Source organism: Trichosurus vulpecula, chromosome 2, assembly GCF_011100635.1.
Source record: "Trichosurus vulpecula isolate mTriVul1 chromosome 2, mTriVul1.pri, whole genome shotgun sequence".
NCBI lineage: Eukaryota > Metazoa > Chordata > Mammalia > Diprotodontia > Phalangeridae > Trichosurus > Trichosurus vulpecula.
This window is the reverse complement of record NC_050574.1, coordinates 336,980,435-337,008,311: the sequence shown is the minus strand read 5'-3', so window position 1 is coordinate 337,008,311 and position 27,877 is coordinate 336,980,435. Positions and strand designations below refer to the sequence as shown.

General features: G+C 37.2%; 1 protein-coding gene across 1 annotated transcript in view; it reads left to right on the top strand.

The window, feature by feature from the left end:
- The window catches only part of STXBP5L (syntaxin binding protein 5 like), a 324,117-nt gene that overhangs the window by 58,125 nt on the left and 238,115 nt on the right, over nucleotides 1–27,877 (top strand). Inside the window, exons 4-5 of the mRNA XM_036744107.1 lie at nucleotides 347–447; nucleotides 12,499–12,633. Of these exons, the coding sequence (XP_036600002.1) occupies nucleotides 347–447; nucleotides 12,499–12,633 (236 nt within the window). The remainder of the gene's footprint in view (nucleotides 1–346; nucleotides 448–12,498; nucleotides 12,634–27,877) is intronic.

Below are 27,877 nucleotides of genomic sequence, written 5' to 3'. Positions count from 1 at the left end.
GTTCTTCAGCTGTAAAATGGGTATAAAATCTGTAGCAATTTCTGGGACCAAATGAAATGGTTTACATAAAGCACTTTGAAAACATCATAGTACCATGTCTATTATATTGCTATGTTATATTGTATTTATATAACTGTTTATTCATTGATTATCATTGTTAATAATTATCTTAATTAGTTTTTATTTTTATCCTACTTTTTATGTCTTAGACACCATGTTGGCAGAATGACATTATCAACTGAAAGGTGAAAAATTCAGTAAATCATCTGGTAGTTTGTGTTGTTCGATGAGCCCTAAATGTTAGTTGATTATTCACCATTAATTTATATCTTCTTTTTTGATTCAGGGTGCTTTGGTCAGTGCAAGCTCAGATGAAACACTTCATTTATGGAACCTTAGGCAGAAACGGCCAGCCATTCTACATTCTCTTAAATTTAACCGAGAACGGTAAGGATGCATGAACAATTCCAGATATTTCTTAGTCCTTATCAGAAAATTTTTATGAGCAAATTTCAGGTCAGCTCTTTTGTAGGTCTTCTGAAAAACAAAATGTGGGTACTCCCTTCAGTGGTTCATATCTTAGTTCATCTATTCTGAATTATCCTGTGTAACTTTCTTGTCCATGCCTTCCTGAAAAACTTCCACAGAGGTACACAGTTTATTTCATGTGAATCTATTTGACTTCAGACTTTTAATCTGGTAAATCTTTTCAAATATTAAACCTGATCATTGGAATTAGTGAACAGAGTTTTTTATGAGCTGGGAAGTACTGGAGTGCTTCATGTGACTCTTTTATGTAGGGATTATTTTAGTGTTAACTTAAAATAGTTAGAACCAAAACTATTAGCTGAATTCAGTTTTTTGGCGTGTGCCCTGGGATCTACACTAATATTATCAAAGCAGAGTAGTAGTAACAATACAGACTGGCTTTCCACTAGAATTCCATTAGAATAACATTGTAGAATATCTGAGAATATTACTCTGTAAAATGACATCTAGGAAGTGGTAAAAGGGAAACTCAAATTCAAGTCTCGAGTCTTATTCTAGAGTTCTTTCCATGATTTTCTGCTACCACTTGGTAGAAATCACCTTGTTTTTAGCCCTCTTTGAGAAAATGGAGAGTTAGAATGGTGCACTAGAAATAGCTCTGGTCTTTAAGTGAACGGAATTGGGTTTGAGTCTTGGCTTATTTTGATGTGCTGTGTTCTTATTCCAAATAGAGGTAAATGTTGTTATTTTTGTTCTCTTTACTTTGCAGGATTGTGAGAAAAGCAATTTTAAAATTATGAAGTAACATATAAATGTGAGCTATAATTACTGTCATCATCATCACCATCATTAAAATGATATACTTTATTTCATCATAGGAAACATCTAGGCAGTATCTCCAATTCTGTTCCACTTGCCAAGAAACAAATAACTTGCTTGTTGTGGGCCAGGTGATGGTATAATTTGTTATTGTTGCTTTGTTGCTTAGTTGTGTCTGATTCTTAGTGACACCATTTGGGGTTTTCTTGGCAAGGTACTGGAGTGGTTTTGCCATTTCCTTCTCCAGATCATTTTACAGATGAGGAAACTGAGGCAAACAGGGTTAATTGACTTGCCCACGGTCACACAGTCATTAAGTGTCTAAGGATTTGAACTCAGGTCCTCTGGACTTCAGGGCCAGTACTCTATCCACTGAGCCACTTAGCTGCCCCAGTGATATAGTTAGGTGGATATAAACCTAGTTAAATGAATACATCTGCAGAGTGGGCATTAATAAGTTGATGTCTCAGTGGAGAGAGAAATGTTCAGGGAAATGCCCCAGGGATTTATCTTTGTCTTTTGAGTCACCTGAAATTTTAATTATTCAGAGATTGTGATGTTCCATGATTTATAGACCTATAACACCACTGAAAGAATATCGATATTAAAAAGATGTTTTGGTGTCATATTCCTTGAATATGCTATATCGTTCCTCAAATGTAGTCTGGTCCACTGCCTTCCTGCTATTAAAATCTGGACCAAGCTCAATGTCCTTTGTCTGTGCAAGAAAAAATTATGTATCTATATGTATATATCTGTCTATGTACTAATTTAGTAGGCTACTCATCCCACTCTCTGTCATAGTCAGGATGTCTCCTGTAGATTTTTAGGCCAGTCTCTTTTGAGTCATTGTTGGACCCTATGGGATTCTTGGACTCATGCAGTTAGTATTAGTCATCCAAAAACAGGAGCACATATAGGACTTTAATGTCACTAGGGAATCTCTTTTCTATTTAGATTTTGTGTAGGGCTTCCTTTGTGAGAGTGGAAAATACCTATGGCTAGCTTGTCTATTTTATTGCTTAGGGCAGGCTTTTGTTGATCATCATAGGATTGTTAAAAAAAATCTCTGTGATTGATTGCATCTACCAAGGAATATTGTATGATCTTAACATATACAAGGAGATGCCATTTTTGAGGCTAGTTTAAGTCTATAATTTGGTCTTCAGAGTGAAGTCCTTTTTAAAAAATCATTATACTGTAAGCACAGTGGGTATAATCTTATTCTTTATGGCTTTCAGTCAGTTCTGTGACTATGAAGATGTAGTCCTGTGTAGAAAACCGTTCACAAAAGCCTACTTGTTTCCTTCTCATATTTTCATCAAAGTTACCCTAGATACATATGTAGATGATTCTCATAAAGATTTTATAGAGACAAAAAAATTGGGTGGTCTGGTAGTTACTGATATTCTCTTTATCACCTTAAAAACTCTAATAGACTGTCTGTGATTTTTCCTATCTTTTGGTATCTTTTCCTCTTCCAGATAGCTCAAAAATCATCCCTGAGTTATTTAAAGACTGTATTGCCTCCAGCACAGAATTCTTTTGTTTATGCATGGTCTGGTCCTGCTGTTTTCCCTGACTTCATTTTCTTAAGTGCCATCAGAATTTAAGATTTTAGGGTCCAAATGTATTGGTTCTACTCTTGCCAAGAATAAAAATAGAAAATAGTAGAAATGTTGGCAGAATTTTTCCATTTTGGTTGATAATTTAATGTAGATAAAAGGCACCATTTCATTCAGTATTGTTGTTGGTGGCTTTTTTTAATTAATCATGCAACTATGCTAGGCTCAAGGTGGTATATATCTAATGATATTTTTGATTACTCTTTGACACATATCTTCCTCTCTAACTAGGCTGGTGTGCTATATTGGTGCACATACTTTTTTCTTCCTACTTGAAATCCCTTCTCTTCTCCTCTCTGCCTCTTCAAATTATATTAATCCTTTAAAAGTATGATCAAATACTACATTTTCTGAATCCTCTCCAAACCCTCCTCCCCATGACCATTTTCTTTTTATGTCAACTTATGTTAACTAGTAGAATTTTTATAGTTTCTACCACATAGTTTAGGAAAAGAGTTCTTAATCTTTTTTGTGTCATGGACCCTTTGGGCAGGGTGATGAAGTCTATGCCACCTTTCACAGAATAATATTTTTAAATTCATAAAATAAAATGCATAGGATTACAAAGGAAGCCATATGTGTGTATACACATATACAGTTATCAAAATATCTTTTAAAAAACAAGTTAGGAAGTTAGGAAGCCCTGGTTTGGAAATTAATTGTTAAATTGCATTTTTTTTCTTTTTGTTTTTAATTCTCTCTCCCAAACTAGTTGATAAATTCTTCAAGGACAGGGACTGTGTTAGATTTTTCTTGTGTCTCCCCTCTGCACCCTGACAAAGGGCCTAGTACTCTTGGTATATTGGCAGTGCTCAACAGAAATTTGATTATCATAATTCCATAGGGAAGGACTTTTGGCTGTTATATAGTTTTTCAATATATATTTCACAGATTTCAGTTTTCTCTTGCTTTCTCATTACTAGTGTGCTATATAGACAAATGAAGTGATTGCAATGTTCCTATTATGCTGGGTTTTTTTTTTCTATTTCATTATAATAATGATTACAAGCAAGAGTGCCTCTAAGGTAACCTCCAGTTCTTTCTACACAGTGCCACATCTAGATGGGATGTAAAAAATGTAATTTCCAAAAACTCTGTGACTAAATATTGAGATCTGGGCTATGAATCAGAAAGTTTTAATTTCATCCAACTCTACTCTGATTTATTGTGTGGCCATGGACATGTTTATGCCTGAAGTTCTCCATCTGCAAAATGGATGTAATAATCCCCTTTCCTATTCACTTCACAGTATGAGAAGTAATGACATATTCAGCCCACTTCTTAAAACCACAGAGGGATGCCCTGTGTGAATTGAGATGAGGATAGAACATTCATCTTTCCCTGCAGAATTATTAGGGGAAGAATTCTCTGCCTTTCCTGGACTGGAGAGCATGTTGTATTGCCCTGTGGAGCTGAAGGGAGGAAATTGGGATGATTATTTGTAAACTGCTTTTGATTCCTTTGGCAAAAGGTGCTATATAAATTTGAATGGTTGTGATTTTATTTTTAGAACACCAATGGATATGGTCTTTATTCATTTATAATAATAGTAAAACCCTATGGGTCTAACACATTGCAATGATCTGTTTACTAGGATGAAAAACTGATGATTTAGCTGGTACCTCACATAATATGAATTTTTACTAAGCAGAGGATTGTTGAATCTTAAGAGCTGAATGAATTTTAAAAATGTTCTAGTTTGGTTTCCCATCCAATCAAGAATGTCCTCTATCCTCCCTACTATCCTTGACAAGGCTTCAATTCTCTGCTCGCCCATTTGCTGTGAGAAAAAGTTCATGATTATTTGTTCATGAACTCTGAAACCGAGACAATTCTGTTTCTGAAAATGTGTATTATTTGAAAGTATTTGCTCATACTACCCTGAAATCTGCTTCCATTTATTGATTAAAATCCTTCCCTTTAGAGCTCCATTCAATAATCCTTTGTTCACTTGGTCTCTCTTCAGATAATTCACAATGATGATCATATACTTCCCACAAGTGTTAATGGAAATAGGTATACTTGGTTTCACCAACTGATAATCCTCCTATGACATAATCACTTGATCTTTCTCTATCCTGGTCCCCTTTCCCTGAATGCCTATACAGTGTGTCCAGGTGTGATCTTATTAGTACAGAGTACAATAAGACTGCTCCTTTCCTTGTTCTATTCATGAAACTGACTTTATTCACAATACTGACCTTTCTTAAACATATAATTAAATAAAACCTTTGGTTATTTTTTCACATGGACTGTTAAGACAGGTGTCCATCATTTTGCATTTGTACGATTGATATTTTTAACTCAAGTGAAGGAACTTACATTTATCCCCATTACATTTTATCTTGTCAGTTTAAACCCATCATTTCAGTTTATAGATATATTTGTGAATCCTGCATCTATCATTCTTCATTTATTAGCTTTGCATCCTAGCTTTTTATCAGCCAAAAATGACAAACCCATCCTATACATCTCAATCTGATCCAACAGTTCAACAAACAAGTCATTGATAAAAATGTTGAATAAGTCAAGAGCCAAGGATAGAGATCTGCTGTACCCCACTATGTGCCACTCTCCAGGATAATATTCACTATTGAATAGTCCCTATGTAAGCTTATTCAAACAACCATTAATCTAACTAATTGGTTTGTCATCTAGCCTACATTTCCATCTTGAATACAAGAGTAAAATAAAATATGTTGTCAAATGCTTCATTGAAATCCAGAAGTATTATGTCTACAGCATTCTCCTGACTTACCAATATAATAACTCTGTTAACAAGGAAATGGGATATACCCATTGTTGGTGAATCCATTCTGTGTCCTAGTGATTCACTACTTACTTTGCTAAGTATTCACAAACCATTCGTTTAACAGTATGTTCTTGAATTTGCTAGGGAAAAATGTCAAGTTGACCAGTATATATTTTCCAGAATCAACTTTTTTCTTTTTCATTTTTTTTGAACATTTAATATTGGCTCACTCAGGTTTCTAGCACTTCTCTCATTCTCCACATTTTGATCCAGTCCTAAGTTTTCTACATCAGTTGTGGCTGAGTTGAGACACCATTCTTGCAAGTACTTATAAGCCTAGAGGAGCATTGTGTAATTCGTGTCATGACTAAATGCAGTCACGAAAGCAGGCATGCCCTGTAAATTGTGTATTTTGCAACGTATTTGGATTACATAGCCACCTGGAAAAGGGATAAGTTGGAAATCAGTCACTATACCCTCTTCTTATGGCTAGGACTTGCAAAATACAATGGTCCCTTGTTGAGGAAGGATGTACTGTGTAAGGTGTGAAGAGACAACTGGGAAGGGAGGCACTCTCCTCTTCAGTGATTGACTCAGTGTCAACAGAGGAATGGGTTTGAACTATGGGACAGGCTGTCATTCAAACAGTATAACCTGAGGGGAGCCCCTATAGACAATTACAGTTGCCTTCAGATGGTCATGTCTACCTTGGGAGGAAGCTTTTGAGCTCTGCCTAGCATATACCATAGAAACATTGTAGGAGTAGCCCCTGAAAGATGCAAAAAAACTCAGGCTATTACTGGAAAACCCTAGGAAACCAGCCTTAGATAATCTGTGCAACATGATGATACAATGCCTCAAGATTTATGGTACTTGAAAGCTTGTGGGTGCCACATAGGCAGGTTGACATATCTGAGAACACAGAGGATATTTATCTTTCAAGAAGAGGGAGAAGTCTCCAGTTTTGTTCAGAGGTTGGTCTGTTACAGCAACTAGTGATCAAAGGATCAACCCATGAACCATACTTGAGTTGACTCAAATATTCGGAAGGACTCTACATCATGACCTGCTATTGTTACAGCTAAGCCTGCCTGAGGAGCAGAAACAACAAGGGAGATTTCTTGTTTTAAGTTTGGTTCCCATACTTAATCCATTTCCCAGGGCTTTAGCTTTTGTTCTTGACCTTTTGTACCTTCTCCTAAGAGAAAAGAGTTAGACCTGAGAGAAAGGGAAAATAGTCTAGAAAGAACTTTAGGCTGGAGAAACATTTCTTAATATTTTCAGCTGAATTAAAAAGGAGATTTTTAATATGTTTCCACAGTAACTAAATGTAAGAGGTCATATTTTACAAAATAGAATAGGAGCTATGCTTCAGAACCATAGCTAGAGGAGGACTTTGTAATTAAAGAGTGGATAGAAATTATTACAAATGACTGAAGTCCATTTTAATTACACAAAATTTAAAAAATTATATGAAAAAAATCAGTGCCACTAGAAGAGAAACATTTGAGTGGGAAATATCTTTGCTTCAAATATATAAAAGCCTGCTATTCAAGATATATAGAAAACTAATAGATAAGTAGTCCAAAGAAAAGAATATAGAGCTTTCAACAGAAGAGTTATAAAGAACCATACAAAAATGCTTCAAATCACTAATAGTAAGAGTCATATAAAGTAAGTTTGCTTAAAGGTTTCACCTTATGCCCATCAGATTGGCAGAGGCAATAAAAAAAATTAGCGTAGGAAGGACTCTGCAAAGAAAGGCCTACTATGATCTTGCTGGTAGAGTTGTGAATTGATGCAGCTGTTCTTGAGAACAATTTGTAGTTATTAGAGAAAAATCACTAAACTTTTCATACCCTTCAACCCAGAAATTACAGTATGAGGCATGTACCTCAAAGATGTTACTGACATCAAGAAAAACTAATTTTAGCCAAAATATTTATAGTAGTATCTACAGGCCCAGCAAGCTAACCTTGCTGAAGCAACAAGGTATCCCAGAGAGAGAGAGAGAGAGACAAGAAGCAGCAAAACAGTATAGTCTGTAAAAAAAAAAGATTGCATTTATTAAATACTTAGAAAGATATGACCTATTGGCTAGAATTATATCTAAGTTTTCTGTCTTTCATGGACTGACAGATGACGAGTGTCTCTACTACTAAGATAGACCTGAAAATATCTGGAAAAATTCAGCTCATAAATTGTACTGGAACCAGTCCATTCCCAGACCCAGCCCACAATCACTCAGACATGAACAATGATAAGAACAATGTCTTAAAATAGTTATTGTCACAGCAGATACTCCTGATCTCCAAATTACCTGGAATGAAAGTAGACACCTGCCGGGGAGGTCAAAATCCTGTTGGAAAGAGGATGAGGGATGAGGTACATATCTGTATTGTCCTGTTGGTTAATAATGAGTCACTGGGGTTTATTTAGTAGTTGGAGGGACATGGTGAGACCTACTTTTTAGGAAAGTCAATTTGGTGACTGCAGGGAAGATGGATTAGAATGGGAAGAAAGTTGAGGCATGGATACTGTAATGGCAAGCAAAGTGGGACTTTTTACTGTTTTTTTCTTTTGGAGTGTTTCTCAGCACTAAGGCAATCAAGTGCCTTTGATTGAGTCTTGCCTTTGTTTGTTGGAAGGCTCACATCCTTTTGTTAATTATATGACAAGAGGTGTGAAGCCCTCCAGCCCTGAAAAAGGGTACATATACCCAGAGGAGGATAGCCATTGAACTCAGAATTGAGGTTTGAAGATCGAGAACTCTCAGAACTGTGGGAGGAGAGGTTTTCCTTTGGGGGCTCACTCATTGGAAGAGTGTTGATGTGGAGACTCTGGGTAGCTGTTAAGGAGCCCCCCGGCTTTGAAAAACCCAGATGTTGGTGCTTCTCTCTCTGGTAACTTATGTAATGTCTTGGTCAGACATCTAGGAACCTGTCTGTTGATTTGTGTTATTTTGCTCTGTTTATATAATTTCTCCTTGTAATTTCTGTTTGTATTTTCTCTGAAGTTCAGGGTACTGACTTTTCCCCCTGAACTAAGTGAATGATATATGTAAGTTTAATTAAAATGAGATTGTAAACCCCTTTAAGTTGCTTTCCTTAGAAAAGGAGATCAAAGAACTTGTGCTAGCAGCCCTCCTGTGTGCTGGTGTTATTGTCCTTACACAGCCACAGTAGTGGCAAGTAGCATTGTTGTTACAGATACCAATGAGAAGGCTAGACTAGCTCAGCTAAGAGGTAATGAAGGCCTAAACTATGGTTGGTTGCTACATGAGTGGAGAGAAGATGTAAGTGAGAGATATATTATGGAAATAGAAGTGTGCCAGTGAGCCCATGGCAAAGGAGCTTACGTTGCAAGACTTCATTACCTCTCAGCTGGGCTAGTCTAGCGTTCTCATTGGTAGCCAAGCTTTAATTCTCTTCCCATTCCAATCCGTCTTCCTTACAGTCACCAAATTGATTTTCCTAAAAAGTAGGCCTCCCCACATCCCCCCACTACTAAATAAACCCCAATATCTCCTATTACATCTAGTGTTAAATATAAACTCCCTTATCTGTCATTTAAGGCTCTTCACAACCTGGCCCCTATTTTTTCCCTTCTAGTCTTCTTATACATTACTTCCCTCCAAGTACTCTGTGGTTCAGCCATGCCAGTGTACTTGGTATTCTTCACACATCTTTAGCTATGTGCCTTTGTAGCAGCTGTCCTTTATGCCTAGAAAATTCTTATTACTTACCTGAGCCTCTTGTAATCCCTGGTTTCCTTCAAAGCTCATCTTAGGCACCGTATTCTGCATGAAGCCTTTCCTAATGTCCCCTATTTGTTAAGGCCCTCTGTCTTTAAACTACCTGGTATTAATTTTGTATATATTCTGTAAATGAACATTTGTATGTATGTGAATGAACATGTGTTGTCTTCCCTGTTAGAATATAATTCCCGTGAGGGTAAAGACTTCACTCTTGTCTTTGTATTCTCAGGTTTTAGCACAGTGCCTTGAACATAGCAGACAATAAATGCTTCTTGATTAACTGATCAACGAATCAGATTCAGGATTATATAGCATGTTAGTGGACAGGGGTAACTCTTAAACCTGGATCATAAAACTAAATATCCAAATGAAAACTGAAAATTCAATAATATTGATAAATAGTAGACATCTGAATGACCAGACTAATTTACGTTATGTTAGCCTGTTTGCCAACCATCAGCAATTAACCAGATTTAGCCAAATTTTCTCTCATTACCTTCCAGTCACTGGTCCGATAAGATAGGAAATTAAATTCAAGTGGATGTTCTCTCACCTCTGTATTTGGCCCATTTTCTTTCATCTATTCATTTTGGCTCCCGCTAAGTAACAAGTGGAACCAATGAATTTTTTTTTCTTATTGATGTTCTATTTCTTTCTTCTTTACTTTCTGTGGTTTTGTTTGGAATTACATTTCACCTTAAGGTTTGTTTTGATTGTTGTTAAAATCCCTATACTTGAAGCTTAAAATAATTCTCAGGCATTATCTTACTTGGTCCTTCCAACAGTTTTGGGAAATGGACTTTCATTTTTCTTAGAAGAGACTGTGATTTCTTTGATGTAGACAATTCCCAGTGAGAAAACTTTCTATGCCATACATATGCTCAGAAATTTAGAGTTTTAGAGAGTTCCTGGCCTGGAGAGAGGCTAAGTGTCTTGCCCAAGGTTACATAGCCAGTGCATGTCAGAGGAAGGACACAAGTCATCCTGATCCTAGCATTCTTTGCGCTATATCACACTGCGTTTTCAATTTGAAATCACAGAATTGCACTTAGATCCTAGCCAGATAGAATATGGCATCCCCCAGGACCAGAGCTAAAGGAAATAGGTTGGCTGGTCTGGAGTTGAAACAAGTTGGAACTTAAAAAGTCAAACATGTATTAAATCATGTCAGATTGGTTACTATGACTAACCCAAGTACCTGCACATTTCCCATCTGTATATTTTGGAAATTTCTAAAATTTCTCATATTATAGTAAATTTAATTTTACACTCTCAAATGATTAAAAAAATGCAATGAATGATTTTAATAAATTAGCATGGAGGGAAGGATTACACAACAAAAGTGTGGTCAAGGTTATTTTTCCAAATGTACAATTTAAAAGGAAGAAACTTCTGAATTGTTAACATGGTAGGAACACTTAATAATTGGCCAAACATGTCTGTTTTAGAATGCTCTAACCAGGGTGATAAGGCCTTGAAACATAAAATATCCTTCTAGTTTGGTCATAGATGATTAGGCTGTTAATTAATCCTGGAAGTACTTATCTATTAGCAGTACTCTACAACTCATGGATGTAGGATCCAGAGTAGTTGGGTGAATGTACTTGATAACTCAACTTAGAAAAATGGGACTGCTTAGTGAATCAACCAGAATGAGTGTGTAGTCAGGGCCAATCATGCAAACATGCATGGCTTCAATTCATCTGGATATTTGCAATCATATAATGGGCTGCAAAGAATTTAATAATGAATAAATTTTGTATTCAGTTGTAATCAGTGTCATGATGTCATCTGGTATTGATACTTTTAGCATATCTGATAATTTGCTGGTTCTAAGCATACCATAGAGGATAATGGGTTTCAGGAACTAGTTAAAGTCAATACTGATAATCAGAATAATAATGATAGCTTGCATTCACTTGGTGTTTTAAGGTTTAAGTAACATTTTGCTGCATTATTTCATGTGATCCTCACAACTCTGTGAGGTAGCTATTTCTATCCATTTTACAGATGAAGGAGCTGAGACTTGGGTCATGATTTACCCATGGTTTTACAGCAAAATAAAAGATTCCACCCTAAACCGAAAAAGTAGAACATTAGGATCTATAAAGTAGGTGGAGGACTAACTAACACAAGCATATATGGCTTTGTCCCAGGGCTTGACTGACATCTCTATACCTAGCCTTCAGGTCCTTTGGAGATACAGTCCCCTCATCCCATCACCAGGATTCTGTTGTCATGATTCACTTCTCCCTTGAGAGTAAGGGCCAGGACTCTGGAGCTGACTTGCCCTGGTATGATCGAACCTGAGAATTACACTATCTACTGGACCACTGCCTTCCTGCCCATTGTACCCATGGTTAGATTGTGCTCTGGGGCAACATTTCTTTTTTGGTCCCTTCCCCACCATACCACCGTTATTCTGACAATCCTCTAGGTCATATCCCCCACTGTCCTTTATCATCTCTTGTAATCTCCCCTCAATTTCAACTGAATTCAACTTAGGTTTTAACTAGTTACAGCTATTTGTTACTTGTTATAGGTTTGGATGCAAGTAAGTGTCAGGAATCATTCATTAATTCCATAAGCATTTCATCCATTATACAAGGTACTAAGGGAGAGACTTTCAAATATCTGGAAATTTGGTATAATTAAGCACGGTGATAACCTGTTTGTGAATTCTAAAATTTACATGTTTTATGTGGATTTAATTTTGATCTGAAGTTAATACTATAAAAATCAAAATCTTTCAGTAATGTTGTCATGATATTGCTGTTATGTTTATACCCTCTAGTGATTTAATGTTAATATAGTGTTATTAAATGCCATTGTTGAGAATAGGGGCTTTTACATTTCTGTTATACAAAGTATTAAACATTTTAATATCTAATTCTAATGTATTAAAATTAAATAATACCTTTCTTCAAGGAATAAGGCATGCTAATAGATATTTTGATTTTAAAAAATTGAAGAATAGTTACCTGTAATTTTATAAAATTGTGATATCAAAAAAAGTTAGAATTCAGATATTTCAATTGAAATTTTCTTTCTTTCAGAATTACTTACTGTCATCTACCTTTCCAGAGTAAATGGCTCTATGTTGGAACAGAAAGAGGAAATACACACATTGTAAATATTGAATCTTTCATTCTTTCTGGATATGTTATCATGTGGAACAAAGCTATTGAACTGTAAGTTGAATTTTAATATTGTTTTAATAATATGGGCATTTCTTTCTGTGCTTAGAGATTTAATTTACTTGTATAACATTGCATGGCTCTTTGAAACTTTTGTAGGCACATTTTAGTTTAATCAAGGTAATAGAGGAAGCCCTCCAATAATGTAAAGCTCTGATGCCTCATTGTGGTATTGAAAAGACACTGGGTTCTCAAAGGTCATTCAAGTAGAAGCAAACATTCTTGAAGGTTTCACCAAGCTGGAGGGTGGGTCTTATGATAGACTTTCATATTTGATTGATATCTAAGGACCTGCCTTATTAAATTCAGAGAGACTCATTACCAAATGTTTAGCTTCCAGCTAATTCATTTTTTTAGTCATTTGCAACCATTAAAGAAACACATGCTAAAAGAGAACTTATAATCTGTTGGTGAATGATGAAATGATGAAAATTACAGATCTTTGTAAGTAAGATAGAGTAAACAGGTTCAGGAAAAAATAAAATTCTGAAATTAATTATTAAAGTAATATAGAGAAGCATCTAGAAAGAGAAGGTATATCAAACTAATCTCAGTTTCATTTTTGCCATGGTTACTGATTTTAAAAAAGCTCATTTCTTCATATCCCTAACCACTATCCAACCTCCCCTCCTCCTTATTTCTCTAGTTCTGTTGAGTGAATCACTGTATTCCAGGTAACCCAGAATTACAACCTTGGAGACATCCTTTCTCTTCATTTACATGGCTGCCACTATTGTTTGGACCCTTAGAACTTCTTGCTCCAAGATTATAATAGCCTCCTCACTTCTAGTTTCCTTCTTACACACAGGTGGTCTAATGATGCCATTCCTCTGTTCAAAGACCTTCAGTTGTCCCCTGTCATTTATGGGAAAAAAATGCCAACTCCTCAGTGTGTCATTTAAGGCTCTCTACAATTTGGATCATTTACCTCTCCAACCCTATTTCATATCATTCTTCAGCATACACTCTCATTTCTAGAATGACTCTCTTCTTTGTTGACAATGTCTGTTCCCTGTGCTTCAAATGCTTTCTGTTCTTGTCTCTGCCTTTCAAATCCTTCTCTTCCTCAAGTTCTGGTGCCTCCTTCTCCATGAAACTTTCTCTGATTTTTGTTAGTGCCATCTGCTTCCTCAAGTTATTTTATTTTTGACACTTCTCTCATGTAAGCTCTTTTGATGGACCTGTAGAACAACTATCCTAGAAAGAAATTTGGAATTAGGAAAAGAAAAGGACTAAAATGACCATTCCCTTTGATCTAGAGACTCCACTGTTGGGCATATACCCCAAAGATGTTATTGACAAAATATACAGAAATAGGTATAGCAGCACATTTTTGGTAGCAAAGAACTGGAAACAAAGAATATGCCCTTGGAAGCAAAGAGCGTGATGAATACAGAGAAGTGTAGAAAATCTCATGTGAACTGATGCAAGTGAACTAAGCAGAGCCAGGAAAACAATAGATACAATGACTACTACAAGAACAACAGGAATGGAAAGAACAACAACCTAAAACAATCCAAGGTAGGTGTTGTAAAGTCACAAAGAACAAGTTTGACCCTAATGAAGATATATGAAAAGAGACCTCCCCCAATTCCTTTGTGGAGGTGGTGCATCCCTGAGTGTAGAACCTTGAATGTAATGCCAATATTTTTTCAATATATTGATCAATTTTGCTTATTTTTTTCCTTCCTCTTTTTCTTTTCAAAAATTCCTTATAACTGATGGATGTAGGGGGCAGCTAGGTGACGCAGTGAGTAGAGCACTGGCCCTGGAGTCAGGAGGACCTGAGTTCAAATCTGGCCTTACACACGTGACACATTTGCTAGCTGTGTGACCTTGGGCAAGTCACTTAACCTGAATTGCCCTGCCAAAACAAACAAAAAAACCTAAAAATAAATAAGTGATGGATGTCTATGAATTGGGATGGAGAGGGATACAGGAGGAAATCTAGGCCAAGTGAAAACACACACACACACACACACACACACACACACACACACACACACACACACACACATATATATGTAAGTAAAAAAAAGATCTAAAAATACTTTCTTGATGACAGGAACTGTTTCAGTTTTGTCTTTGTGTCTCAAGCACCTAATACTGTGCTTGCAGATAATAAGCGCTTAATAAATATTTGTTGACGCTAATTGAATTGTACTAGACCTACATATCAGAAGAATGCTATAAACCTGGTTTATCTGGATGTTAGCAGTCTCCTGTGATGGACAAAATGTAGATATATAATAAAATTTGTGCATTTAGGACTTGCTCATTTGCCAGACCCCTCCCAAAAGCATTGATTAATGGATCAGTGTCAACCTGGATGCATATCTCTAGTGAAGTTCTATAAGATGCAATCCTTGACCTTGTTCTATTTAGTATTTTTAACAGTGACTCAGATAAAGACATAGATGGCATCCCTATCAAATTTGTGGCTGGCACTAAGTTTAGAGGAATATTGGAGGTATCTCTTCTCCCTGTATCCACACTCTGAGAAAAAAAAGTTGTCACACTTAATGCCTCCATTTCTTTTCCTCCCACATACTTCTCAGTCCCTTGCATTCTGATTTGCAGACTCATCTCTCAGCTAAACTACTCATTCTAAGGTGGCCAACAATCACTTAACTGCTGAGTTAAAAACTTTTCCCTGCCATCTTTCAGCTCCAACCCAATAGGACCTAAGGCTTCTAGAGCTTTTAAGCTCATAAAGTCTCTTCCAAACCTGGATGTGTCTAACTAGGGCTGTTCATTTGACTAATATCAGACAAAAGAAAACACAAAAAGAGATCAAAGGCAAGTAGTGAAAGGTTGCCTGCTTGCAACCTTCTTACAGTATCTGCCATGCAGTGAGTTACCATTATATACACCTGGATAAGGACTCATCTTTCCCCACTCCTCACTAGAGTCACATGATGTCATCTGGGTAGTCACAGCCAAGAGACACCCAGCCAAAAGTTGTCTTCTCTTTTAGCTGCTGAAGCATTCAAACCACCTGTTACTGTCATGGTCAGGGTGACAACTAAAAGGCCACTCTGGGTTTACTATATCATATTAAAATTAAATCCTTTCAACATTAGACCGCCTCGTGACTGAAAGCAGCCAGAAAGTTCATGATTCTCCAGTGGCACAAGTGATAAGTTACTGTATATCCTTGGAGCTCCTAGACATTTCCAAGAGGAGTCTAGGCCTATTCAACTCTCTACATTATCAATTTTTATTAAGGGTAATCCCTTAGGTTCACCACCTTGGGAGCCATCTTCAGTTCTTCCCTTCTGTGCATCCCTGTATTCATGCAATTGCCAGGTTGATTCCATCTCCACAACATCTCTTCCACCTATCCCCTTTTTCCTCTTACATAGCCACAAGCCTAGTTCAGGCTCTTGTCATATCTGGGATCATGTAATTGCTTCCTAATTAGACTCCTGGCTTCTAGGCTCTCACCTCTTCAAACCATCCACCACATAGCTGCCTGAATACTATTCCCTACACCACAAATTTGCTCACTTTCCTGCCAATTTCATGACTTTTAAAGTTGAGCTTTGCTCCTGGGGAACAGGAGGACACTGTCCTAAGCTTCTTGTACTGGGAGTCAGGGGCCTGGTCACTGGCTTTCTGCACTGGGGCCTCCTGGGCTGGCAGCTTGCCCCCTGAGCTGTGGTGGCCCTGCCTAGTCACACTTGTTGTGGTAGAGGTTCCAGGGTTGGCAGTTTGCCTGCTATACTGGGGCTAGAGGCCTCACAGCTGGCCTGCTCTGCATGGGCCTGCTGAGCCAGGACCTCTGCAGCAGGGTAGCTGCTCTGCGCTGTGGCTAAGAGCCTCTTGCTGGCTTGCCAGGATACTACCTTTTGCTGGGCAGTGCTCCCCTTTTACCCAAGTGAGACAGACCTTTCCTGAAGTCCTAGGTTATCTTGGGCTGGAAAATTGTTTCACTCCATTTCTTTTTGAGTTCTGTCATTTCAGAATTCAATTAGAGGCTTGATTTAATGGTGTTTTGAGGGAGACTAGGGAGAGCTCAGGCAACCTCCTGGCTTTTCTCCGCGATCTTGCCTCTGCCTCCCCTACAGCACATGTTTGACCAGGTAACTGCCAGGTCAAGAACTCTTAAGTGGCTTCTGTTATGGTTAGGATAAAAATCTAAATTCCTCTGTTTGACTGTTTAATGTCCTTCATAATCTGGCTCCAGCTCCCCTTTGTAGGCTTCCTTCATATAACTCTCTGTTGGGCCCCAGTCTTGGTATTGCACCTCCCTCTGTAATACCCATGTACTCTTCTCTCTCCTCACCTCCTACATTCTTACCCTCCCTACTTAGTACTTAGTGCTCTCTCCTTCTTCAGATTATTGGATATATACTTATCTGTTCACATGTTGCCTGTGTTCATATGTTACATCTGCCCAAATCATACATTCCTTTAGGGTAGGGCCTGCTTTTCTTTTTGTTTTTGAATTCTTAGCACGTGACACAGTGCCATGTAGGTATTTAATAAATGATTGTTGGATTGGATTTTCAGTTTGTTAGGACCTGAAATAGATTTTGAGAACCTAGGGTCACTTCTATATACCAATGAAGCAGTGGAGTAAGACTTGTGGAAGTTTCTCTAGTTGTGACAAAAAAATGTTTTATTATATGCTATGGCTGTAAAGTAATAGGAATGGTTATACAAGTCACACATGAAAATCAGTCTCATTACTTCATGTTACATTTAGTATAGCTGCTTTCAATGTGAGTGAACTATGATGTGAACCCACCTTTAGATATGTAAACAAAAAATACATGATTCGTTAGATCCTAATTGTTTGTTTACCTTTTGATCCATTAGAAAGAGTGACTTGGGAGTTGATTTGGAAAAGAGGGAGCCAACAATATTTTTACTTTTACTGGTGATAAAAAGTCTTTGCCCTAATATTTAAACATGTGAACATATGGAGATCCTAAAATATTTGTTTTTAAGGAAGTCTAAGGCCACATATTTTTAGTAACTATTCTAAAAAGTATCCTGACGAATCTTCTAACCAGGAAAGTGTCCTCTGAATTTGAATTGACTTTCTCATGATATGCGGTATTTGTACTGGCTACTATATTTTTGTTAATTCCATGAGTAGATGAATCTCAAGGCCAATAATATAACTTCAGGGTAAGTGTCTTCTGAATAAGTATTTGTTATCAGATTTTTCTATTATATTAATGATAAATTTACATACTTTTTAAAAAAGTGTCTCATTAAAGTCTTACCATGCAATGTGGGTGGAATAATACATTTTAGGGAGTAATCATTCTTATGGATCTTTGGACATGATATGAATAAAAAAGTAGCAAGTTATCTAGATAAGTGTGCCCCTTACTTTAATCCATTCCTTGCCCACTTCTTTATATATTCCTCCTTTATTCTTTTCATTTATCCTTATTATTCTTTCCTATCTAGGAATTATTAATTATGACTCTCATAGCTGTATCTTATATATCTAATCTCACCTAGACTTTTCTCTTAAGTGTGATGACAAGAATTCATAACTATCATAGCTCTGGGGTTTGGCCTGCAAATGAGAGTGGCTAAAGAAATTTTCAGATGAAAATATGTCTCTGACACAGATGCAAGAATGAATTCTCCATGATGCAATTTAATTTAGAATCCTTATTTCTAATGCTGTTTCTAGTTGACTTCCATCTGTCTATCTATACAGCCTAAGAAGTCACAGAAGTATGTCACTTGGTCTTTTTCCTATCTTTTAGCTAGAATTTTAATGTCTAGTTGACATACATCAAAGCCTTCTCTACTTCACATGGCCAGAGTAAGCAGATTGTTGTGTTGTTGTTGTTGTTTTTAATGTAATCAATCTTCATTTTCAACAACTGATCATGAGTTATCCAGGATGGGTACCCCAAAAGATATCCATAGATCCCCTTCTCTTAATTCCAAATCTTTAACTATATTTCCATGGAGTGATTTATTTTTCTTGCTCTTTACCATCACTGTTACATTCATGGTCCCCTCTGTATTGGCGCTCTGTCTTACTAAATTGTGAGTAGCAACAGGTTGTTAATATGGGTAAAAAACAAAGGCTGACAAAGCAAGGGCAAAGCTTGATGTATCTAGTAGGTGTATAAAGTCAGAGTAGGGCTGTGTTAAAACTAGATAGAAAAGATAGAATAAGGGCATACTAAAAGAACTAGCGTAGGATCAAAAGTCTAGTTGATAGACAAGAACAGGATAAATACTGGAGAACAGGAGGTCCCAATCTAGTAAGAATTTAAGAGATGTGTAAAAGTTGAAAGTGCAAGGAAAATAGTAATAATAGTATTTATTTATAAAGTGATTTAAGGTTTACAAAATTCTTTTCATATGTTATTTCATTTTGTTCTCACAAAAACCCAGTGCGGTAATTACTATTATCATCCCCATTTTAGAGATGAAGAAACAGAGGCTTAGAGAGGTTCTAAGTAACTTGCCCATGGTCATACACAGCTGGTGTCTGAAGCAGGATTTAAATTCAGGTCTTGCTGACACCTAGCCACCTCATTGTCTGCAAAGCAAGCAAGAGAACAGATTCAAAGCAGCATTTGTATAATTAATACTTTAATTAGGGAGCATTCATGTGCTTCCTATCAGGGAATATCCAATTTCAGCTTTATTTAGGACTTGTGGGTGGAAGGACCTTGCTGGGATGGTCAATGAAGGGGCAGGGAGAAGATCAGAGGACTCTGAGGCAAATAGATTCTGGCTCCCTCTGAAGATTTTAAATCTCTGCAGTTTGTACACTTGATAAGTACTCTCCTCAATCTAGTAATTTGCGGTTGGTTATTCAACATTTATGCCTGAGTTTTTAGTAGACCATTTAAGAAACTTGGAGTTGGAATGCCCACCTTGCTTGATCCACAGAATAATTCTAGGTGTGTATGTGTGTATATCATACATACATACATATACATATGGACACATAAGTACTACACGTATGTGCATAATGTGTATATATACACTTATGTATGTGTATGTATGTATGTATGGCAGCTGGGAAGACCCAACAAAAACATCACTTCTGAATGTTAAAAACCTTGAAGTTATACTTTTAAGAGCCAACAACGAAGTTTCTGAGAACTTCTGGAAGCACCTACAAAATCGTTTGATTCAGATAGGACCACAAGTTTTTTCTCAATGCAAATAATATTCTTTTGCTGAGCTTGACTTTTAGACATGATTAGTGTATATATCTGCTAAACTATATCCTTACCCTTCTCCAAAATTCTGTTCAAATATTACCTTCTTTATGAAGCTAAACTCGTAATAATCATGGTAATATCTCTTGACCTGCCCACATGTATAGTGAGTATGAGAAATCTGTTACTAGTCATTTATTTATTCTTTAGGTGCTATTTTTAGCATTTGCTCTTATGTATTCATAAATATCCAATTCCTTCACCAAAATCTAAGCTTCCTCAGGGCACAAACTTGTCCTCCATTTCCTTTTATCTTCCTACGCTATCCATTTCAATGTTCAGTACACAGTGGGTACACAGTAAATGTCATGGACTAACAAATTATTGATGCACCAATATTATAATTAGCCATTACGCAGTGAGCATATTTATGAAATTATATGCAAACTATCTGGGCAAGTTGACAACATTCCTTTCTCTTTCCCAGGCAATTACTGTCAACTGGTTTGTTTTTAGTTTTCATTTTCAGATAGCATTTTCTTTCTAGAGACCTTATTTTTTGCCAGTATTTTATATTTTCTTTTTTTCCTAAAAGCTGTTTCGGTCCATCAGACAATTATATTTCCTTAAACAAATTATTTAGCATAGTGGATAGAATCAGGAAGACTTTTTTTCAGACATGTCCCTGACACAGTGGGACAATGGATAAGTCATATAATTCCTTAGAACCTTAGTTTCTTTGTCTTTAAAATAGAGATAATTATATCCATTGAACCTACCCCACAGAGTTTCTTTGAAGATTGAATCGAATTGGAAACCCCGTGGGGTAGGTATTATATGTTTACAATGTTTACAGATCATTATAATTAAACAATTTGAAGGCATAATGCATAATTTTGATCAGAAGCGAGTGCCAAAATTATAAAATGGGAACACAGCCATATTTAGAAAGGTCTCTTGTATAGTTATTCATCTCTGAATTGTTCTGTGGCTTCACTTCTCAATTTTGAAAATCATCTTTGCCACTTAAATCTTCTTTCCTGCATGAAATCTGATATTTTCAAACTGACTGGCACATTTCCCTAAAATTCTCTGATTACCACTCATTTAGTTGCACTAAGTGAATACTAAATCTTTTAAAAGATATTTGTCATGTTGCTTTAAAATTCCTTAAATATTTCCAGAATTCTTTCTGATGTTGCTATTCTGACATCTCCATATTCTTATCTCATTTGTAAAGAGAAAATGTTCTTACTCATTATTTTTCCTGGAGTGTGGCTGATTGGCCATAATGGTAGTTTCATTAATGCACGGTACTCATAAAACCAGTGTCATTGGTTTGATCATTATGGGCAATATAACTTTATTTTGTTTCACAATCACAGACTGTACCCTAAGGCCAACCTTAGGCTATTTCCTAAATGTCTAAAAAAGGTCACCAAATCCCCACCATATTGATCAAGAATCCCCTGATTCACTGAAAAACAATCATCAGCCTCTACTTAAAGACCTCCAGTAAGACACCACTACCTCTCAAGGCAACCTCTCTAATGGCTAGGGAGTTTTTCTTTACAATGAGTCTAAATCTGCTGCTCTACTACCTTTGCAGATGGAAAACATTTTGAAGTGGAAATAGTGCTAGAGGTGGACTCAGGAGAGGCCATGTTTCAAATTATACTTCTGACACTGTCTTTGTGACCATGGATAAAATATGAACCTCTGTTTTCTTGTTTATAAATGAGGATAATAATACCTTTCACTATCTACCTATTATGGTTGTTTTGAATGAGATAATATATGTAAATCACTTTGTAAATATAACCTATGACTTATTTATTACAAGAGCTCTGAGGTCTTGTAATTATGTATGTCCATGTAATTAATTATGAAGGCTTCTCAGTAAAAGTACTCTGACTTATGCCCTGGCATGTCAGAATTTGGTACTCTCTAGGAGGACCCTCAGCTCCCATGCAAACACTTAAGCTAACAAAAGAACCAGCATAAAACAAATTTTATTTACACAGTAAAGGGTACAGAACAGACTCATAACATCGACCCAAATCCTTATCTCTCTGGCTGGCTTCTGCCGTTTCCAGGGACTTATGTAGTCCCCCCAACCTAAGGGTTATCCATGGGTCCCCCTCAGCCTTGAAAAGGAAAAGAATTCAGGGTTTCTAGAGACTCAAGTAATCTTTCTCTCTCCCCTCTCCAAGAGCCCTACCTCATTCAGGATCCTATAGATCCCTACTTTCTTATAGTAGTATTCTAGTTGGGGTCCTATTGTAAGTAAAAAGAATGTGATGTGCCTCCACAATTAAGCAACACTGTGTTCTGGTGGGTCTCACCTTAGGATGTAAATAATCCACATGACTCGTGGTACCGGTGAAGGGATGGTGAGCTCCATGAAGTTATCCTGTCATAATCCTTCTTCACCTTCCCAATTCTACTGAGTCATGTCTCCATCACTCCTACATTCCTATTTGGTGATGACTCCTTTCCTCTTTCCTTGTTTCTGTGTGGCAATGATTCTTTGTTGCACAGTGTATCTTGGAGGCCCACATGGCTCCCCTGGGTGGTCTGTACAGATGCACAAGTCTCTTTCCAGGGAGTAAATCCATACAGTTTTGTAGTTTTTCTTCGATTTTTCTATCCAACTTCTTTCCCCAGCTCTCCCCAATCATGTATAATTCCCTTTTAAAGATTAAGCCCATGAATATGACTCAAGTACACTTGCCATGACCTAGAGACCTGAACAGAAAAAAGCCTCATCAGTGAGACACCAAAGTCTCAAGATAAGTGTAACATATACCAAATTTAACCCTTCTTCCACACGACAGCCCTTCAGATACTTAAAGGCTGATATCATGTCTCCCATTAGAGTTGTTCCGTAGGCAATATTATAATAACAATAACAAAATTTAATTTTTATATCCATTTTAACTTCCAAAAATGCTTTGATATCTATGAAAACATCTCCACTATTGAAAAAAATGATAAAAATGCATGGCCACCTGGATTACCCACATCGGGTAGCCAGGTGGCACAGTAGATAGAACACTGGGCTTGGAGTCAGGAAGACTTGAGTTCAATTCCAACCTTAGATGCTTACTAGATGTGTGACACTGGGCAAGTCACCTAACATTTCTCAGCCTCAATTTCCTCAGCTATAAAAGTGAAGATAATAACACCTGTCTCATAAGGTGTTGTGAGGATCAAATGAGATAATATTTGTAAAACACTTAGTACGGTGTCTGGCACATAGAAGGTATTTAATAAATACTTATTCCACAGATTGAAGCATACTTTTTTTTAATTTTTTTTGAGGGTTATTTTGTCTGTTTTCTTCTATAGCATGATTATTACGAAAATGTTTTGCTTGACTACACATGTATAATCTATATCAAATTGCCTTCTCGATGGGAGGGCTGAGTGGGGAGGGAGGGAGAGAATTTGGAACTCGAAGTTTTAAAAATAAATGTTAAAAATTGTTTTTACATGTAACTGGGGGAAAATAAAATACTAAGTAAAAAAGCATGTATGAATGCTTATTCCATTATTCTGTTCCACCACCCACCTTCTCCTCTCCTATTCCCAAACTGCTGAACAATGCTGGAGGAAGTTAAACAATGATGTTGAGTGATTCCACAACAAATTTGTTACCTAATGTCAGTTATGTGGGAAACCTTTTACTGCTCCCTGAATCATTCTTTATCATATTCCCCAAAGTATCTGTTCCAAACCTTTGCTTTTCTGTCTAGGCCATCCTGACCACTCCCTACTTCCCTTTTCCCCTCAGTAGAAAACTTATCCTCAGTTTTCTTGGTAAAGTATGAGGCAATTTATTATGAACTTTTTCCTCAGTTTTAAATCTTAAACCTCAACATAATCTCTCATCTCCTCCATTGCTCTCCTTGCCTTGGGAGAGATGACCCTTCTCCTTGCTAAGGCCAACACTTCTACTTATATCCTTGATTACATTGCCTTCTATCTCTTCCAGGACCTTGTTTCTTCTGTTGTCCCCCACTTTGTTGTCAATTTTTTTTTATCACACATTCGTTATCCAGCTCCTTTTGTGCTGTCTACAAACATGCCTAGGTATCTCTCATCCTTAAAACAGCAACAACAACACCTTTAACTTGATCCTGCCATCCCTTCAAGTTATAATCTCATAGCTCTCCTTCCTCTTATAGCCAAAGTCCTAGAAGAAACCATTTACACTCATCCTTCTACTTCTCATTCTGTTACATTCAGCAAAAGTGACTGAGAAGGAACAATTAGATGGTAGAGACAGAACCAAGAAAGAGGAGTGTCTGAAAAACTGAAAAAGAGAAGAGAATCCAAAAAGAGGGTATAATCATCAATGTCAAATGCTGCAGATCAGTTAAGAAGGATGAGGACTGAGAAAAGGCCATTGGGTTTGGCATTTATGATTCTGCAATCCATTCATTTATTAATCATTTTCAATCTGGCTTCTGATTTCATTCCTCAACTGAAACTGCTCTCTTCAAAGAAGTTAGCAATGGTCTTTTAATTGTCCAATCCAGTGACCTTTCCTCAGTCCTCATCCTCCTTGTCCTTTATTTAGTACTTGAGACTAAAGATTATTACCTCTTCCTTCTGGATTGTCTTCTCCTTCAGTTTTTCTGACACTGCTCTCTCCTGGTTCCTGTTATCTATTACTTTTCAGTCTTTTTTTTTCTTTGCTGGGTCATCATTTATGTCCAACCCTATGCTATGTATATACTCTGGCTCTGTTCCATGCTCTATTCTCTTTTTGATCCATTCATTCTTTTAGTGATCTTCCCAACTTCATGGCTTTGTCATCTTTATGCAAATGTCATGCAAATCTACATATCCAGCTCTCCTCTCCAAGGCTCCAGCATGACCCCTGCATTTCACCATCAGTTTCACCATCGTTTCTAAAATGCATTCCTTATTATAATATCTCCCTTCTTCTCTTTAAAAAATAAGTAGTCAGGGAAATGAAACTAATTACAGTGTAAATACACTAACTTAGGACCCAGGAAACCTGGATTCTAATCCTACATTGGTTACTAAGGAATTATGGAACCTTGAATGTCATATTACTGCTCGCTCTCTCTCTCTCTCTCTCTCTCTCTCTCTCTCCTGCCCCAAAGTTTCCTTATCTATAAAATAAGAGATTGGACTAGGCCACCTCTCAATGGTTCCTTCAGCTTCTAAGACACTTTGATCCTATAGCCTCTCCTGCATTTGTAGTTTCTTCTCCTCTCCTCTCTGGTTTGAAAAACAAAATGAACCATCCCTCTAGTTTTTGTGATTCTTTATTTTTTTAGAATGTTAAGAACTGAGGCAGACAATGTGGCATAGTGGAATGCTAACCAGCTTTGGCATCAGGAAGAGCTGGTTTAAAATCCTGCCTCTGATACATCTTAACTTTTTAATCCATGGCATGTTACTTGACTTTCTCTATGTCCCAGGCAACTCCCTAAGAGTTGGGGAGTTTAGTGAACTAGGAGGCCAAGGTATTTGGGGGGTGGTGGTGGAAGGGAGTATTAGACCAATCTTGACATTAGTTGATAATTGCCACCAGGATCTAGATAGCGTGATATATTTAGATGTAGTAAACCTCATAGGATGAGGCTATTGAGTGATAATGACAATGGAAAAGGACTAGAAGTGGAAGAAGGGAGCAAGGAGGATGCTTATTCATTCTCCTTATTTAGTGTTTTAGTATAGATGGGTGTAATAGCAATTTAGATTGGAAGGTCTTTCCCACCCATTAGTACGCTATGTGACCTGCTTACATCACAGGAAGCCTAGGTCACATGTGGTGGGAGGATCTTGCTGAGAGGAAAAGGAAATTGTGTCACAGGAAATGCTGAGAGGGAGCTGTTACGGCATGATAGTTAGAGCTGAAGTAAAGAGAGCCAACCTGTGATAGCTGAATAGACCGTGGTGGCTGTCAGTGAGTGAGTTTTTGGGAAGGTTCCAGCAGGGGGTTGGAGAGGTTTTGGGATGGCGGGGCTCCATCGTGTAATATCGTGTTCTAAGTTCCTTGCTGTTATGATAAAGTGATCTCACTGGTTGTGGGAGCAGATTGCCTGGTTATGGGATCTGGTTGTCTGGTGTCTGAATAAGTGTTTTACTTCTTCTGCCTTCTATACGGAGAGTCTTTTATGCTTTGCAGTACAGAACTACATAGGCATATTCATGATTATTGTTGATGTTGTGTTTATTGCCTTACTGTTACAATGGGGCATGAGAGAAAGTGCATTTAGTACTGGACAAGGTAGCAAGGGTGTTTGAGGAGTAAGTTTTCCATACCTTCAGGAAAATGGAAGGATTATGAGAGGAAGGGGTCCGTTAGGAAAAGCAATTTTTGATAATAGAATATGGATGCAGGTGATAGAATGGAAGAGGCAGATAGTTTTGAATTGGAGCTTGGGAAGAGTAGTGAGTTGTATCAGGGAAGGGAATTGTTGCTTAGGCAGCCTTGGACTCTGAATCATAGGGATTTGAGTAAGTAAACAAGTAAGTAAGAGGGGAGAGTCTACTAGTTATTGGACAATATATTGACATACCTTTCCCTGTAGCAAGGGGAGCCTTGCTCTAGGCTGTAGGTAGGATGTTTATTTTCTCCCCTGGGAAGGAGGAGGGAGGAGGTATAGTCTCTGGGTCTCTGGTCCTGGGCTTGTCAGGAGGCCAGGTGGCTTGGTAACCAGTTAAGCCAGGAGACTAGATGGCAATGGGCTTTGTGTCTGGACTGTTGTTGGTTGTGGCAAACATAGAAACTAATCTCCATTTATGACATTGTTAATGTCAATAGAGGAGGTTGCTTGATAGGCCAGGTCATAGATATGTGAAACCAAGAAACTAGAAAGATCTGCAAGTGTAGTATGGGGAAAGGTCATAGTAGTGGACCATTAGGGTAGGGTATCAGACAATAGAGGAAGATTCAGGCAGTAGGTGGTTGTACTGAGACAATTCCAGTTGTGGGAGCCTAGCCACAGAGATGGAGCTCCAGTGGCTGAAAGTGCCTGGCATAAACAAGTCATATTCCTTGTCCTAAAGGAACAAATATGTACAGAAGAGCACAGGGGGGAAAACATTCAGGAACTTAGTTACTAGAACTAGGGTACAAAGTAGGGTATCATAGTCACAGTAAACAGAAAGCAAGAACCCAGTTCCTAAAACTAGAATTGCAAAGTCAAAATAAGGTGCTGAGCCAGCTGGTTTATAGATCGAGGCTATCCCTAGAATGTTAAAATGTCGGCAGCTCTATTGGCTTTAGGATGAAAGTTAGTTCCCATCAGATTTCAAAGATGACTAATACAGTCTATTTCAACAATAGCTATTTTGAAAACAGAAATATATTTAGGAATTGTCGAAAAACTGTAGAAATTCTGGAAGCATGTCATTTGAAGACAGCAGTAAGTGAGACTATTCTAGATTCACTAAGATCTCCTAGGGATGGAAGTATTGGTAAAGGCATATAAAAAGAATAGATTTTTGAAAATGCTTTTACAAAATTGACACCTCTAGTAATTCCCAAGGTCATCACATATGTCCTCTTCTACCCTTTCACATCTCTTAGAAAAGAGTAAGATGTGAAAGGTCACCTTACAGGGGCAAATGCAGCAATGAAAACAGAACAAGGAACTGAATATAGATTGATAAATAAGTCAAAGGAAATGTGCTTGCCAATACTGTGTCATTATGATTGTGATAGAATTGCATAGCAAATTTGTTCCATTGAACATTTCAATCATATCTGAATCACCTGTACCTATTTTTACCTAGTGGTTTGTATGTTATTTCCCATTAGATTGTGAGCACCTTGAGGGCCTGAACTGTTTGCCCTTTTTTTGTATCCCCAGGACCTAGAACAGTGCCTAGCACATAATAGGCTCTTAATAAATGTTTTTGACTTTACTTACCTGGCCAATATAAAAAAAAATCACTAGTAAAAATTATGAAAGCAAAAATATAGAAAGAACATAAGAAAGAGATTAAAGAAACGATAGATATAAGGAACATGTGTTACATCATTTCCTAATACTAGAATTCTTGGCCTTTTATGTCATGAACTCCTTTGGCAG